We start from the raw sequence: 17,672 nt of genomic DNA, 5'->3' as shown, positions 1-17,672 counted from the left end.
AGCCTGCAAAGTGTTAAAATGTGCACTGTAGGAGTTACCAAAATCCTTTTCCTTTCATCACCTCCTGAGGTCCAGCTTAAATTTTTGTGTTTCTTTGAGTGTTTAACAATTACAGGCCTGCAGAACTGCATAGAGGCTTTTGAAATGCAATCAAACCCCTACTTTGAAATATGACAGTATGTGCATTTAATTTTATTTTTTTTTTTTTTTTTAGAAACTCTGCTTTTAGGTCTCAATACAATTTTTGGCTCTTGACAATTTTTTCACTTTATTTGTGCCAAGCAACGTGCTGTGACTATGTGGAAGCCACTGTCACTAAGCTGTGTGTGAACCCAGAACTTGGGATCCTTACTGCATACCTAGTTCAGCAGCTCAAATCCTAAAGATATTTAGTTAATCTAATTGCTACTTTTTAAAATAGTTTTTTGTTGGTACCAGTATGAGTGAGCACAAATTCAGTGCTTAGGTTTTGATGTGGAAAGGCTTGAGAAATATTAATATATAGCTGGAATTACTGTGATTAACAGAGAAATGACTGTACTTTGTAGTAATACAATAGCTTTGGACAGGAATAGTGTCAGTTTACAGGGGGTCATGTCATTACAGCCTCTTTAGAGGCCTTGTTGTTCTCAAACATGAGAATTATTTTTAATTGGTCTTACTAATGGAAGTATTTGCTCGTTGCTTAGACCACTGAGACCAGGACAAACTTTCTATCTGTTTCATTGATCTCAATGGTTTTAAAAAAAAAACCAACAACTGTTCCTTTAGTTATTGCTTTGTTCTGTGAATGATTACTTTTCTCTCTTAGGTCTTTTGAACAAGTGGAGGTTAACATAACAGCTGTAGGCATTAGTTACTTTTAGACTTTTAGTACAGTCTTTTGCTAGGTTTTGATTTCGGTGGGCTTTTTTTGTTTGTTTGTTTGGTTTTTATTGCTTTGGGGATTTTTGGTTTTTGTTTTGTTTTATTTAGGGTTTATTGGTTTTGGTTTTTTTTAAACATAAATATTTTAATGATTTTAACTTGTTTAATTTTTTTGTCCTTGTCTTGTCCTCTTGATATGCTCTTGGGGTTTACTGTCTATTTCTCCTACTGTGCACTATGGGAGAGAGACTGCTTTTCTTCTCAATCTGTCCACATTAAGGCATCTGAATGCATGAATAGGTACCAATATTATTTTTTCCCTGTTGTGTGTATGGTGAGCATGTGCTGTGTTTTAGGCTTTTTAGTATGCTGTAGCCATCCTAATAGCTTTGGCCTTAAAAAAAAATCCCAAACCCAAAAGGCCTGCTAGCTTCTGTCTGCCAGCAGGGACAGTTATAGGATGTTGGCACAGAGTGGCTTTCTTGCGTATAAAACACACTACTAATAAATAACTGAAATAAATTTGAATTTTCCCTTAACCAGTGTTATGTATTGTGAGCTTCAGGATATTGTGCTTGTTGATAATTGCATACCATCTCCACTATTCCTTCTGAGGCTGGGAATGTTTATGGCTGTGGGAGCTTCAGTCTCTCAAGAGAGAGTGGTACAGCACAGTTTGCATTTTGATACTGTTTCCATCTGCAGCCTCTTAGGCAGTGCTTGCAGCTGTGTTCAAAGAGGAACCTAAAACACAAGTGGGCTATGTTGATCAGGGCATACAGGTCAATTAAGACAACTGTTAAAATAATTTCTTGTTGTGGTATGCAGTCTATGCAGATATTTACCCAAAATTCTGGGTTTTTAAAGAAAGTATAAAACCAGTGGATGATTGGGTCCTACTGTATCATCTGCAGTGGGACATGCATAGTCTGCTTTGCTGCAGGAGTCGATTCACTTCTGAATTTTAGCACCTTCTATGGGATCAACCTGCTCCGTGAAGGAACTCCATAGTCATAAGGTCTCACATCAAAGTCACCATTTTCCTTCATATCTGGAGTTGCCAGTTTTTCATCTCTTCATGCACTGGATGGTGACTGTAAATTATAATGAATTAATGGTTCTAAATCGTATTTGCTTTGAGGATTCTCATGTTCAGAAAATAGAGAAAAAATAAGACAACTCCCAATAACAACAAAGGAAAACCAAAGAACTCAACCAGGCAAACGTGAATAAAGTCATTTAAAGATCATAAAGATTTCTAAATATGTGATTGATCAGAGCTATGTTTAATATGTGTTAAGTCCTGTTTTCCTGCATTTAGGTAGGCAGCTAATAGTGGGAATTGAGAAGAAGCCACCTTGTATTCCTTTTTCAGCCAATGTTGTTGGGAAGTGGAGACTCTTTAGAGCAGAAGAGTCTTGACTTCTTTATGTAACCTTTTCCTTCTCTTCCTTCTCCTCCTCCTTTTTCTAGCCGGCTGTTCTGCTTCAGTCTCCAGTTTTCAAAACAAACTCAGGCTTCCTTGCTTGAGGCACAGAAGGGAAAGGCCACGTTTCACACGTTCAGGGGAACAGCCTGCCATAGGAGGGGAGGAAATTTTGCACAGAGCTTACTTACAAGCACTATAATATCAAGCACATATTTTGCTCTTCAGAGTTGTCGATACAAGTCTCTAAGGTCATGGCAATTTGGGAAATGCTAGGTAAACAACTAAAGTTATAAAATTTAGAAAAGGCTGCACTGTATTAAATAGCCTGGGTTTTGTCAAAACTGTTGTATTTCTGAAACCAATCTGTGATTGTCTCTTCAATAATTTTTTTTAAAATTTGATTTAGAATAATGAGGGGCAGAGGATTTAATCAATATAATACAAATTATTTAGGCAGGATTTGCAAAATACATTTACTCTTTGGAAACAGATGTAGCCAAATTTAAATTTTGTTATAATACTACTTCTTTTTAAAAAAACTCTGTGTCAGCAGTATTTAATGCTATTAGTTTTTGTGTATGATAGCAGGCTTAGTTTTATAAAAATAAGTTTAAATTACTAATTTCATTTTAATATCATTGCAAGAGCTTCCAAGCAGAGTATACTGTCTTCAGTTTTTTTGGAAAGTAAGGAGATGAATCTCTCCCTGCTAATCTGAAGTGTTCCAGGACTTAAATGATTTGGTAATATTTATACTATTGCTAATATAAATGTGGATGAGATTTGATTAAATTCAACTAGCCTAGAGTTGTGAAGATATTCCATATTGAATCCATTTGAATATTGAATATATTTATAGAGAAATTGCCTAGTACCTCTAGTTTTCAGAGGAATTTCATGGAGTATTTTAGTGCGCAGAGACCATTGTCAGTATTTCGTGTGTTGTGATAATTCCATCAGCATTTACTAACTTTTATCAGTAAAAAGTCTTGTGACTTTGCAGCTAATACGTGTTCAAGTGCACGCTTTAACCAGAAGATCTTAACATGCATTATAATCAATTATTAAATTAGCAGTTTAATTGCTTAAAATGTAAGATTTTTGTCTGTGTTTTGTCTGAATAAATTTCTTTATTAATTGAGTTAGGAAAAAATTACTTGCTATTGCACGTCTCATTGAGAATTTCTTACATTTGTTTAGTATAGGGATTTCTTCAATTTGTTTAGTATAGTATTTATGGCAAATGAAATGTGTTAATTAAAAAAAAAGAAAAGCTGAAATTTCTCACTGTGAAAATCAGAAGCACTGGACTTTCAGCTTAATAGTTCTAGAAAGAGGCAAAAGAATTTCAGTAAAACTTGAAGAGCCTTGTGAGTTTACTGCACTTACAGCCCATTGTGACACTGTGATAATTCACCCCAAATTCAAGAAACAGTCAAGAAATCTGAAAAGTTATTCTTAAGTTGATTTTTGGGGAAAAAAAGTGAAAGAGCTGTCTGACTTTTATTTATTCTTTTTTCTTCCAGGCTGTTCACACAGGTATGCGGGCATATATTTATAACAAGAATTCTGTCATTGGCTCTCAGGCAGAGCACACAGGGATGCGGACGTACTACTTCAGTGCTGACACCCAGGAGGACATGAACGCCTGGATCCGGGCTATGAACCAGGCTGCTCTCATGCAGACGCGCTCCTCACTCAAGAGGCAAGTTCCACTCAGATGCTATTAAAGAAAAATTGAATGTATCTTACATAAATCGCACCCGCGGTGATATCTGACACTGCTGTTGGTAGATATGTGCATAAAACTCTTTCACATTTTAAAGAAATAATTATTTTTAATTTGCATTCTGTTACAAAATAGTTAACTGGTATTAATTAAGAAGTCCCGGTGTTCAGTATTTGTGTATGCATGCAAGTTGTGTGCCTGTGTTTAGTGGCCTGGATTAATTTCTCTCTGTATATAATATTTTAGGGAATTTCAGGTAAAAAGTTCCAGTTTCTGTGAGCAAATTCATACGCCTGCAGCAGCCAATTTGCAGCCTTTGGGAGAGAGAATTAAAAGAGAAAGAACAGAAATTTGATGAGTTGTTTCAAATGAGTGTTTAGAACTAGGATTGAAATGGCGTTAAGAGAGAAAAGAATGCTAAAGATGGGTAAATCATAAGTGCATAGAGTTAATGGATATCAACTAATTTATGCAGGTATGAGCTGATAATGAACAAAATCACCTGTGCCAAAATGTGCTTCTAGTTTTTTCCTTTTCTTTAAATTGGAGTAGCCTTCTTGATATTTTGGCTTTGTAATGTGATTCTTTCCCTACTCCTCCATGTGAAGGAAGACTGTTCTGTGAGACAGCCCTGCTTTAACCACTGTGGGCTGTGAGGATTTAAATGAATGTTATGGTGCAGTTTCTCTGAGTATCTCACACTGCTTTCTTCTGGCCAGTCAAATATAAACAAAGGATCAGCATCTCTTCCAGAGCTTATGATATCTATAGATAGATAGATAGATATAGATAGATAGATAGATATAGATATATATTGATATATATAAAAATTATATGTATATCTTATGATATATATAGGCTCTTCCAGCCTATATGGTGTCGTGTTAAGACTTTCTAGATTTAATTTAAATATCAAGAAAAAACCTGGTGTTTCTTTACCTTCTGTGTAAGGACAGGAATAATAGAAAAATTGGGGAAGTCTGCCACATTAGAATTATTGATCCAATGGCCTTACTCCCAAGTAGACTATTCTTTTTTAATTAGACTGAAGTGAAAACAATTTTGTCATGGCATTACTCAGTATTTACTTTCCATAAAGCTTTAAGGAAGCTGAACTTAGTGTCAGAGATGAGTTTCTACCCTGAGATCAGTGAGAACCGATTACATTGTGAGAGAAAAAGAAGTTGTTGGGAAGCTTATTGTTCTAAGGAGATGAAGAAAATTGCGAATGAAGTATGTTACTTGTCAAAAGCGACATGAAACTTTTAGAATCCTCACTCATTTTATAGTGTATTCAAATTTTAGTGTCAAGATTTCTGATGTTATTAAGGTAATGAGGTAAATAAGTAAACTAATGTGCACTGCAGCATGGAGCAATTTTTTTCTTCAGGAGTAGCTCCCCAATAGAAATTCCCTGGGCAATAATACTGACTTAAATGTAGATACTGCTCTGTCCTCTGGGTCAGAAGTGACTAGTCCCTGAGGCATTTACAAAGATATGAAAGACTTTTTTATTATTTTGCCATGAGCATTTGGCAGCTTAGTTTTGGGTTTTTGGCTTCAGTGTTTCCTAGGATAGGAAGATTTTTTTATTTACAGCTTTTTTGTACATAATCTTGTGTTGCACACTTCTTTCATACAACACTAGTACTTTCAGTCGTTTTTACAGGTGTATGTAAGTAATTTCTGCTTCCTTGACAGCACAATAAAGTTAACTTTTGTCTAACTGGGATAGCAACTGAATTTTGCTGAGCATATTTATCGTAATGTGTCAAATGTATCACAGTCCGCAGACAGTGATTTTGTGGGTATCCTTTGTAAGAGAGCAACAAGACCACACCAACTTTTCACAATTAAACAGTGTTCATTATTGACACAAATTTTCTTTTCAGGGAAACTGAAAAAGTGGATCAGCAAGCTGTTCCCCAAGTCAATCATGTGGATGCCTGCAAAGAGTGTGTGAAGGCAGAGATTGCAGACACAAAAGAAAGTTACCAGAAATCAGCTGAAATGCTTGGATACGATAAGCGTGAGGAAATAAGAAGAGAAAAGGAGGAGGAGGAGCGTTACATCCACAGAAAAGAAACTCTGGAAACCAAAAAGGGACAGGCTAAGCATGCGTTAACAGAAGCTGATCCATTATTTTCAGACTTAAGGAATGCATCATGGTCCCAAGTAGCTCAACCTCAGCCAGCTGAGAAGAACGGAACACTTCCTAGCTCAATTAGTATGAGTGCTGGCCTAGTGGAGCAGAATGGTACTGGCTCATATAAAAGAGGGTTTGTTCCCAGAACAAATCCAGATAAGCAGTTTCAAAGGAAAAGTAACATGGCTCAAGTGGAGCACTGGGTAAAAGTCCAGAAAGGAGATACAAAAAGGTTAGTAATAGGCCCATCTTTAACTAGATGGCCAAGTGGCACTTTCTTAAATTAAAGGAAAATGTGTGTTAACAATACTTTTGGTGCATTTCAGAACAATATTTTACAGAGACACTGTGTAAGAAAATGTACTTTTTTCCTTCAGTGCAGAATGGTATTTTTCAGGCATTTATCTCCTGGTAAAGCCAGTATGGGATTGACTAATCAAATCTCTTTAATGTTGTCACAGTATTGCAAACAGAAAAGTGAGATTAACGTGCTATTTTATTTACCTTCTTTTAATGACTGTTGATGCTTAAAACTTGTTAAATTTGCTTAAATTTTGAAGAGCCAGAAAGTGAAGTGCAATCCTCAGTTACCCCTTACTCATAAACAATTACAAAATATAAATTACATGTAATTGTTTGCTTTCCACTTGAAAAAGTAAAGATTGCTCATTACTTTCCTTCTCTCTTCTGCTCCTGTTCCAAGCATCCATTCACTCCTCTTTATCAGATCATTGCACTCAGAGTCACAGTGTGTGTATCACATATTGAAAGGTCTCCATATATTCATTTAGTTAAGGAAGAGGTCCAGGATTCTTTTTTCCATTTTCTGTCCCTGAAAATTATATAAATAGTACCAATAGATGAAATGCACACTGAAATGCCTTTGTAGTTTGAAAATCTCATAATTGTTTTGCTTTCAAAGTCAGATTAAGTACCAGTTGGAAAATGAAGTGATGAATATGTGCATCTGTTCAGAATGTCACCTTGTGTCAAGTGGCAGGAAAAACAGTTGGGCTTGATGCTACTTGTGAGGATTTTTCAAATATGCTTATTCTACTGAATTAGTGTTTTATAAATCTGCTCAAATCTAATTATAGTATAAACAAACAAGAGACATTGGCATGTGGTTTTTAGGATGGAGAAAACACTTTGGGCATTTTTAAAATGCTTTTCTAAGCTAACTTGTAAATTTGGAGCCAGTAAGAAGTTTAAGGCTTGCTAACTTTGCATGGAAGTCCATTCTTCTACTCTTTTGTCTTTGAAATTACCCTTGAAGAAGCTTTCTTACTTTTTTATATTATTTAATGTTCTTTTAGACTGCTAAAGTCAATTTAACTTCCATCTTCTTTTGCTTGGATATCAATCAGGACTTCCCAAAAGCATATAAGTTTAATGAAAAAAGTAGTTGGTGAGTTAGTTCTTATTACATACATTGACTTGCCTGAAATAATACAGAAAATGATAAAACTAATGAGCTAATGCTTAAAAAGCTTCTGTTGATGTTTTTTACATCAGAACTCCTGGCAGCAGCAGGGTTGACTGATAGCTAAGTAAGTATGGTTTTCTTCCTAATTTCTTCTTCCAGTAAATTAACTTTAGGGGTGTGTATCAGGTACAGTGTTAAGATAGTGTTGTTGCAGGTGCCACGCTTTGTTCTAGAAGAAACTAGCTACTTCAGCTGGAGCTGCTAAATGTTCAGTGAAAATAAAGATAGAAATATATGTATATCTATGTGTATCTGTTTCTAGATTCAGCTCTGTATCTGCATATGCATATCTCTAAAAATGTCTATTTTGGCTCAATTGACCTTGTTTTCTTTGTCTTTTCCTGACAAATGCCATTATATTCTCTGCATTCAGAATAAATTGCATGTTACCTTCCCGAAGATTAATAGTCATCTTTTAAATGGCACCTTCTCCTAGCTTGCTGAGGTTGCTGCAGTGTAGTCAAATGATAGATGGAGTGTTAGTTGTCAAATATCTTCCTGATTGCATGGCGTAGAAATTTACGCTAGAGATGGTAATTTGATTGACTTCCTGTTTTGATTTTAGTGAGTAGTAGTAGAAGACCACTTAATTTTTTAAAGCTTCACATTGATTGTTATTCCAGCTGAAATGTTACAAGTAGAGAACCTCTGAGGATTCAGAAGCTGGATAATTCTTCAACACAGAATGAGTACAGTTTTATTTGTTTCCTGGCTCAGGTGTGTACAGATGCAGTGCTTGCCAGCAAGTTGATTATGACAAGAAAGAACCCTTCCAGCTAAAGGGTGCACACAAATACTGAAGTTGTTCATATGACTGCTTGCAGGAATGACACCTTTTTTAGGTGCCATCTTTAGACCTTTCAAACAGAAGTTTTACTTCCCCTTTTAATAAAGCACTCAATTTGTCGAGTTGTAAATGTTGGAGATCCACCTCTCTTAGTGACCTCTCAGCTGCACTCCAGCGACATCCCGTGTAGCCATCTAATCCCACTCTGGTTTTAGCAAATGGAAATACCTGCTTTGGTAAGATTCACGCCAACCTTTCAGAGAGATCTCAAGAACTGGAAGAAAGTTTGAAAGGAGGCTTTCAGGAAGTTTTTGTTTTAAGTAATTAGAGGTCAAGGTCAGGACCATCAAATGGCAGCTGTTCAGAAATTGTTAGGTTTTGATCTGGTTCCAGTGCCTGCATAAACTTAGTCAATGCGTAATTATGAATAATTTGCTATTTCTTACAGTTTACTTGCATTTTAAAAATATATAAATCAAATTAAGCTTAGTATTTCCCCACTAGATGCAGTCATGTCGAGATACTTCCTTGCAAACAGTGTTGAAACCTTTCTTGTTATGTAGAACTTTCTCTTCCTTCCTGATTTGCTTAAGGAAGAGACATTGCTTGTCTTTGTTAGCTTCTGTGCATTCCCATGAATGGGCACAGTGTTTCTAATAATATACTTGTTGTCTTTTGAACATCTATCTTCTCTTTTTACAATAACTTCTGTGTGGTTTCTTCCCATTGCAGACCCTGAATGATTTTCATAGCCAATAGTCATATAATATGACATCAGGCCATTTATTCACTCTTTAATGTCTGCTTTCCTTTTTATATTCTCTATACCTCATCATCAATTCCCAAGAACAACTGCTTTTGCTCACTTTTGCTCTTAATCTCAGAAAGTAAATAGTCCATGGCCCTTTGTGGACATTGTTCTTTATGTAGAAATCGGTGTGTTGTCTCAGTGCCTATTTTTAAATGATGCAAATTATCTCTAAGCATCTCAAACCGTGTCTGGTAGAGATGCCACCAGCTTAAAGCTTGTCATTTCAGCTTGAGGTTTCTCCCTACTTAAGATACTGAGAAAACACAATGTGCCTGTTTGTAGGCAGTTGCCTCCAAAGTTCAGCTCTGAATATGACTTTCCCTGTGCAATGTTACACACATTCAACTTTGTTCTCTTTTTATAGCAGGCTGAAGTATTGCATGAAACTGGCTCATATCAGCTGCTGTATGTACTGCTTTCAAAATAACCATTTTTAGCTCTTAGAAAAATTCATCCTTTTCTAGAAGGAAGGCATGATTCCCCTTGCCCCCCAAAAAGCTCATGTTGTCTTTGTTGTCAGGTTGGTTTTGCCTCTGAAGCCTCCAGCCTTGGTGACTTCATTGACTGTCACCAATTCCAGCTGATCTTAATAATCTGCCTTTTAATGTCCAGTTAGAAAATAATCACACACAGATGATTTGCGACATCTGGTAGTTTGCTTATGCCTTCATGACATCTTCGTTAATTTTGGGTATAGGAATGGTCAAAATCTCTTCTGTTTTTCCAGAGAAAATCACCAAAGGAATCTGAGAATCACAGAGAAATCACCAAAGGAATCTGTCTTAGCTTTATGCCTGCCTCAGATGTCCTTTTGAAGCATTATCCACTCCAAGCCTTCTCAGTTCTTACTGCTATCTGGAGAAAATACATTTCTAACGCATGATTTTCATGTGGAAAAAATTGGCAGCAAGGTACAGGACATTCAAAGAACACATGATGCAATGAATTAGAGAATTAAAAGATGTTCCATGACCACTGTATGCTGATCTTTGAGTTGCCTGTGTTCATATTACCTGCCTGCTTTAACCTTCACCCTGAAATTCAAGGCAACGTCAAGATTTTGTGGTATGAGAGAGCAGACCCTTTACATATTTGTAGTCCTTCAGGCAGTGCAGGGCAGTTATTCTGCTTGCTGGCATGAGGAATTATGCATCCTCTTGAGAGTATCGATATTTCAAGGCAGTCCAACAGTGCCAAATCCTGCAAGTAAAAAGAGATGGTGGTAGCTACTGAACAGCAGTTATTGGTAGCAATTCTTTCCTCCTTGCTTCAGTCATTCTTGGATTCTGAACAGAGATGTTCTTTTCCATCCTGGCCTTTCTTTCATGTGGAATTCCTGCATTTTCCAAACCATGAGGTCTCCCTCTCACACAGAGAGAGGAACTTATCAAGTGAAGTGATGAAAACATGCTCAGAGTTTCTTTGTGTGGTTTTGTGCTGGGCTGGTTTTTACAGTTTTGGGTTTTTTTGTGTTGATGCTTCATAGCAAGCCCAGCAGAATGTTTTTCTCTTTGGAGATTATGAATGAATGGGCAAATGACTGCAAGTACAAAACCCCCAGATGTTTGGCTGAAGAGTCAGAAATTAGACAGGCAGGCTCTTATGCATGAGGCTACAGAAAGATTTTGACTTAAGAGCAGGAGAGGGAGCTAACTAGACTTTGTCAAAACTTTTGCCAGTTCTGTCTTAACGCTACCTACTAAAATATCTAGTTTGTACAGTTTAAGTGTTTTATGGGTGCAGTACAAAAGCCGGAATGTACTATCACGTTTTGTATTCTAATTTGTCAATGACCTTTTCGTAAAAAGTCTCAGGTTGCTCAAATCACTAGAACTAGTAGCATTAGATGAAAGTAAATCATACGCACCTGGGGACTTTGAGCAGTTTCTTACCATTTTCTTTATTTTTGCTTCATTCATATGAACAAAAACTATCTGAGATATTCCGGGATTGATGAGATTTCTTCTTGCTTTTAAAGATATTTATATTGAACGAGCATTTGTTTTCGTAAACTGCACCACCTAGTGGTGAGCACACTTTCTGTGAAAACGAGTATTGTAATTTACAGATTGACTCGATAAACATGACAATAATTCCTTTCTTCATGTTCTTGACTTTATTTTTAGTCTAAGTATATAATGCTTAAAGTTTGTTTCTAGTGGTTCATCCTAAATTAAATTGCTAAATTAAAATCCTGTACAGTGTAGTGTTTGTGTGCAGGATAGATGTCATTAATATTGCTTTGTTAATATTTCAGTAAATTCTTTTAAAATGTCTACTATATGTCTTCTAGCTCCTATGCTTATGTCATTAGAGGTATTTTTTTTAACAGTCACTCCCACTCATCAGTGTGTACTAAAATTTACAGTTTTCTTCCCTTTATTTTACAGCCTGACATCTGATCAGACTCTTACACGTCAGGGTCCCAATCCTCCTTTTCCTGAAAACTATCACACTTTGCCAAAGAATACCAGGCAGCCTTCAGGGAGCTCACCACCACCAAACCGCAATTTGCCGAGTGACTACAAATATGCACAAGATCGTGTAAGCCACTTGAAGATGTCCCAGGAGGAAAGGAAAGCAAATAAGGATGGAACTGTTTGGCAGCTGTATGAGTGGCAGCAGAGACAGCAGTTCAAACATGGAAGCCCCACGGCCCCACTTTATGCAGGTTCTTCAGACTTTATTGATCGTGCTAAGTCAAAAAGTTCATTAGATGTTCCACGATCAATATCTGTTCCGCCCTCTCCATCTGATATTCCTCCGCCTGGACCTCCAAAAAACTTTCTCCCACGAAGACCACATACTCCTGCAGAAAGGCTCACAGTTAAACCATCTGATGAGAGACAGACTGTGGATGTTCCTTTTGCTGGATCCCCTAGGAAGATACGCAATCGTGCTGTAAAGGTTTGTATCCGTTTAACTGATTGCAAACCATTCTACATGTGGTGTCATGCATGGGAAGTTTATTTAGTCGTGATTCATTGCATCTTTCCTCGTGTATGAAAGATCATGTCAGTTGTAAAAGCTAATACAAGGAATAATTTTCTCCTCAAGCTCTTGCCATTCTGATCAGATTTATTAACTTTTATTGGTTAGGAAACGAAAATTGGTGGCACATCACACAGGTTTGGAGTACTTTTAATAAAAAACTGGAAGGCATATGTTTACATGTATAAAGTATACAGATGGTAGTATTTTAATAGAGAGTATAATGGCAAGAATATAAAATTCAGCAGAATAGAATCTTCCTTGAATATTTATTTTTGCTTGTACCTTTGTGTTTACCGTGCCTGCTTTCTCTACATGTTTTGCTGTTGTAGTCTTAAAGCTGCTTCTGCTTTCGGTTATGGCAAACCCCATATTATTATTATAGTAAAATATATTATTTTTCATGCATTTAATAGTTCAGGTCCATTGCAGAGTCTTTAGCATTGGGCTAAACAAAATCAAAAAGCGTTGATCTGAAACTTCAACCTTCTGCATAGTTTCAGTGTGGATTTTTTTGGAGGGACTCTTGTACCCTCTTATCCAGAGGTGACAGAGGTTTCGCTGTTCGGTACTCCATATGGCTCTCCTTGCCTAAGGAATTTGGGGAAATTAATGTTGAATCAGTGAGGATTGACTTGTCTTGGTTGATCTGGAAAAATTGGTATTGAAAGCTTCTGTATTCACTTAATTCTTTGACCTCAGCCATGGACTCTGATAGGGAAAGTGTTTGCAAACAGAGAGACTTGTAAATCCAGATACCCAGTATGAGTTTAGGACCACGACTTAAGGCTGCAACTTCATGCACTGTTTAGATCTTTTTCCTGTTCTATATGTGGCATAGCTGTTGGGTGTCTTTCAGCATTTATAGGTTTATAATATTCTGTCAGGGAGTGAAATAGTCTAGTGATTTGCCACACTGGAAATTGGTATTTTTTTAACTCCTGATTATATTCTACCACACATTAGTTTCTCTGTATTTAAGTCGAAGGAGCATTACATACTTACAAAGGCATGTACAGCAGTCTTTTCCTTTCCTGTGCAATGTAAGTGCAGAAATTTTAAGCTTTCTATAGCATCTTGGCTTTACCAATATTGGGAAACACAGCTCCTCATTGCTGAAACTTCTCTGTGGAACTTCTGTGAAAGTTGTAGAGAAAATGCTCATGTTTTTCTATGAAAGCACATAGCATCATTCTGCATTTAAATGTGTATGTCTGTAGAAATCTATGATACTCCACACTCCCTGTACTGCTTTATTAAATTACATCCAGTTGCACTTAAAAAAACACAAGGCAGGCGAGGCAAAACAAAATGGCATTCAGTGAAATTCAGAGACAGGAATAAAAATAAACTGAGACATTTAGTCTGCCTTGAAGAAAGCCATAGAAGGTTGGCTTTAAGAGAAAGATTAAAGGAGTGTGCAGTAGGCTTCCATATTGTAAGCAGAAAGGGGCAGATCAAGGAAGATGATTAAAAAGCCCCTTGCTATTAGTGGAAGCCATTGCCACAAGGTGTCAGTCATGTCAGTAGCTTCATGCTGCCTGGCTAAAAGAGAGCATTCACACTTGTTACTATGTGCTGTACAAGGCTGCTGATGGAGGGCATCATCCAACCAAATCTTTTTCTGGGAGACACTGGGTGGGGGTCAACTTTCTAAACTCTTTTTTTATTTGCTGGAAGCTACATTGCATGTTTTGCTGAAGCATCTCATACTGCCACAATCTGATGCTCTGCCCAGCATCACAGGTGCTGAATTTGTATTTGTTCATTCATAAGTTTTTAATCATCAAAGGATGGAGCTGGCCCATGAGTGTGTTACCCTGATCTAAGATTTCAAATAGAAAATCTGTGGCAGAAGTGCAGACTGAATTTGCCCTCAGGTGCAATGCACAATGCTGCTACTTGACACAATCCTTATGTTGTGGCTGTGGCTTTTTGCAGAGCTCCACTCACCTGGATCGCCGCTCCATGCCTGCCATGGGCTACATGACACACACGGTGAGCGCGCCCAGCTTGCACGGCAAGTCGGTAAGTGCAGAGCATGACTCCTCTTGTGTCCTTTAATATCCATAGTTCTTAATCTTAACTTTATTAGTTAAAGCATAAAGAACTCAAATCAGAACTAAATCTTAACCCGGTAAATCCTATAGGACTTTTGCCTTTATCTGCAACATGAACAGGGGTGAGCTGTCTGTTATTACAGGATTCAAGTTCTATTATGTTTATTTGACCAAATGCAGAGTTAATGAAATAATTGCTTAGTCATGTCAAGTAACTGCTTTCTGGGCACTGAGGTGAAAAATGTAATTATAGTTCCTCTCCCTGAAGACTGCTAATTTCCTCTTTACAATGTGTCTAAATACCTGCAGCCTGAAGAGCTAACATTGCTTCTCATTCGATTAAGGAGACATCAGGCTAAGTTGGCTAGTATAAGAAATTACACAATCGCTCAGTTACTGCAGCACTTGCCAACTAATTCCACCTATCAGGTCAGCTGCTGCGTGGCTCATCTGTGACATTTTGTGACTCTGCAAATGCTTCATTAGTGGCATGCTTGAGTCTGTGCTTCCTTGCCCATTCTTTGGTATTCTACAGTGCCCAGGTCGTTTGCGGTTTTTCTTTGCTTACTGTATTTGCTATACAAGATGAGCATTTTTAAGTTACAGGGTGCCAGTGCATCTGTTTCAAAGTGTCTACTTCCTTTTTATACTGTGTACTTATACTATTTCTGAAAATGCTGCATCTTCAGAAATGTGGGTTAAAATACTGTATAAGTTCATTCTAAAGCAAAACCATTTCTTTGTGCTGCTTTCATGGTGGGGTTGGCTCCCTGCACCACATGCTGCATCACCTGCAAACTGAAATGCATCAGCCAGTCTGTACCTTCATATGAGCTTGTAACTGTGTCAGTTCTGCAGGTGAACACTGGTTCATAAAAGCTCAGGAACATCTTGGATCGTCTACAGTGCTCTTGATTGCACTGGTGTTACAAAACTTGGAAATGTGAAATCAAACAGAAATGTACTCACAGAGCTCTCCGGTTCCTATTAGAGCCTCAAAAAGGGAGCCACCTGGGAATAAAATCTGGTGACTCTTCTTGGAATTGATTAAGGCTTTGTCCTAAAACTAAAGCTTTTTTCTTAAATTGAAGAAGTTTCATTTCCTGATTACCTCACCTACAGAACAGTTGCACTAAGATGGGTGGTAATAACAGTGGTTTCTCCAAAAATGGGCAGACTTCCTAGTCTAAAGTCCTCAGCCATCTTACAAGCTGATCTGACAAGAATTGTAAGTGAACACCTCTAAAGAAATGCAAGTGTGATCTGTTGATGTTATGTGTTTTTTTCTAACTACACTTTCTCATTGGCCCAAAACTTGAGAAAAGGTATAGTTGTGTTTTTCTTTTATTCTGAAGTTAATTGCACCCAGGATATGAAATGCTAACAAAATAGCAGTTAAAATTCTAGTAAGTTTTTGGCATTTTGGCTAACTACAAGTAGCACATTTGCAACAGTTGAACTTTATTTTGTATTTCAAATATCCCCTTTCAAGGGAGGAGAAATAACTTTGTTGACTTCTGTGCATGTTTTCCTTGAAGGGACTATAATAAAGATGTTACTAGATGAGTGTAACTATAAAGTCAAGCTGATAGCAGTTACAGGTGAGGCAATGAGAAACAAGGATCAACTTGAATGTTATTACTTAAAAGACAAAATGGATTATCTAATCATATAAGTGAGATCTTTTTCAGAATTTTACTCACAAAACTTATTTCATACTTTCCCTGAATAAAGGCATTAATATATTAAAATGCGTAGTATTTTAGTGATATATGATGTCTTCTAGTTACATCTGACATTCAGTCACGTCACTAACTTTTTCAGTGAAGAGCTGGTCAGTGGAAATCGATCTTGAAAAAATAGCTTTTGAAAATGTATTGGTTTAAGTAGTTCTGTGTCCTATTAGAGGTGGAAACAAAAATCTAGATGTTTGGAGGGGGTGTAATGAAGTAGTAATACTGTTGGAAAATATTTTGCCCATTTTTTAGTTGTAAATAGCAATATGCTGGTGGAGCAAGTGTGCTTTTTTATGTGCTCCTACTCCATTATTTTGTTCTCTATTCCATCTGTTTTCTTGTATATAGCAAATCGAACTATTCTGCAGTAGTTTCAAATATTCAATATATTGCGCTGTTTTTTCCCTATGTACTTATCTTAAGGCGGATGACACTTATATCCAGTTGAAAAAGGATCTGGAGTATTTGGATCTAAAGGTAAGACTTTAGACAAGTCTTCTTCTTTTTTTATTTTTTTTTTTCAACCCAGCTGTCTTTATTGTATCAGCTTTGTACCTTCAAATTTTAGAGTAACTTTCTAGTTTGAGATAGAAACTGTCCTTTGCCTATGTTGTGCTTAGAATATTGAGTATCTTTTCAGTAGTGACTATACAATTAAAGTGCAGACTCAGAAAATGTGGTTGCTTTAGTCTGTAAGAATGACTTGTGTTGCTGGTACTGAGATGAATGATAGGTGGGTTTAGGAAAATCAGATAAAAAACAGATAGAAAATATTTCCCTGCTGTAGCATTAGTACCAATATGAAAAACACCTCTAAGTTAAAACGCGTGTTCTCTTAATCCAGCTTTTCTCTTTTAAATCTTCTTAAACTGACTTTTCCCTTATTTATATAATGTGCCATATGTTCTTGTGAAAATATGATTAATTACCACTGTCATTGTTTTCGTGTTATTACAGCTGTAAGTTTTCAAATGCACCCATTCATCCATCCATAGATAGAATCTGATCAAGTAATGTTAGGAGTTATTTCTTTTTAAAAAATAATTAAATATGATACTGAGGGTCCTATCATCTGTCTAAATGACTGCTGTGTCTGGTATACTTGATGGTTGGCAACTTGAAAGCAAATCTAGAATTCTTAGTATCAGATTTTGAGAGAAAAGGAAATCCAGAAAAAAGATATAATTGTTACACTTAGTAAAGTAGTTTGCCACTTTCTGTGGTATGTAGGATGTCTTGCTATATATAAATCAAGTGGTGTTCCTGAAAATTAAGGTGAAATGAAATTTGACACCTAGTTGTCTGTCTGGTTTGCATGTACAGAGCTCACTGATGCCATGGGGTGTTGCCTGTGAGTTGACTGCATCTATGAGGATGTGTATTTCAATCTTATCTGATGACTGAAGTCCTGAATATATAACCTGAATATATATAATATATAAATGGAAAATATTCATAATACATACTATGCCTACATATAGTACTATATATGTATAAAGATAAGGTATTTAGCATATAATATATGTATGATGTATATGTAGTCTAAATGATTGAATATGTAAACTGTTTGAATTATTAATATACAAATTTAAAAATGGTTGGACTATTTTAATTTTAAATCTTGTCCTTG

At 36.6% G+C, this 17,672-nt stretch overlaps 1 protein-coding gene across 6 annotated transcripts in view; it reads left to right on the top strand.

Moving 5' to 3' along the window:
* The window catches only part of PLEKHA7 (pleckstrin homology domain containing A7), a 156,084-nt gene that overhangs the window by 113,377 nt on the left and 25,035 nt on the right, over window positions 1-17,672 (top strand). For 5 of the 6 annotated variants that reach the window (XM_058846205.1, XM_058846196.1, XM_058846218.1 and 2 more), the window contains 5 exons: window positions 3,823-4,001; window positions 5,918-6,403; window positions 11,646-12,162; window positions 14,188-14,274; window positions 16,466-16,519. In XM_058846205.1, the coding sequence (XP_058702188.1) occupies window positions 3,823-4,001; window positions 5,918-6,403; window positions 11,646-12,162; window positions 14,188-14,274; window positions 16,466-16,519 (1,323 nt within the window). The remainder of the gene's footprint in view (window positions 1-3,822; window positions 4,002-5,917; window positions 6,404-11,645; window positions 12,163-14,187; window positions 14,275-16,465; window positions 16,520-17,672) is intronic. The other variant, XM_058846211.1, reaches the window with a different exon arrangement.

This window comes from Poecile atricapillus, chromosome 1, assembly GCF_030490865.1.
Source record: "Poecile atricapillus isolate bPoeAtr1 chromosome 1, bPoeAtr1.hap1, whole genome shotgun sequence".
NCBI classification, from domain to species: Eukaryota; Metazoa; Chordata; class Aves; order Passeriformes; family Paridae; genus Poecile; species Poecile atricapillus.
Note: the sequence above shows the minus strand (reverse complement) of the source record. Positions and strands in the feature narration are given on the sequence as shown.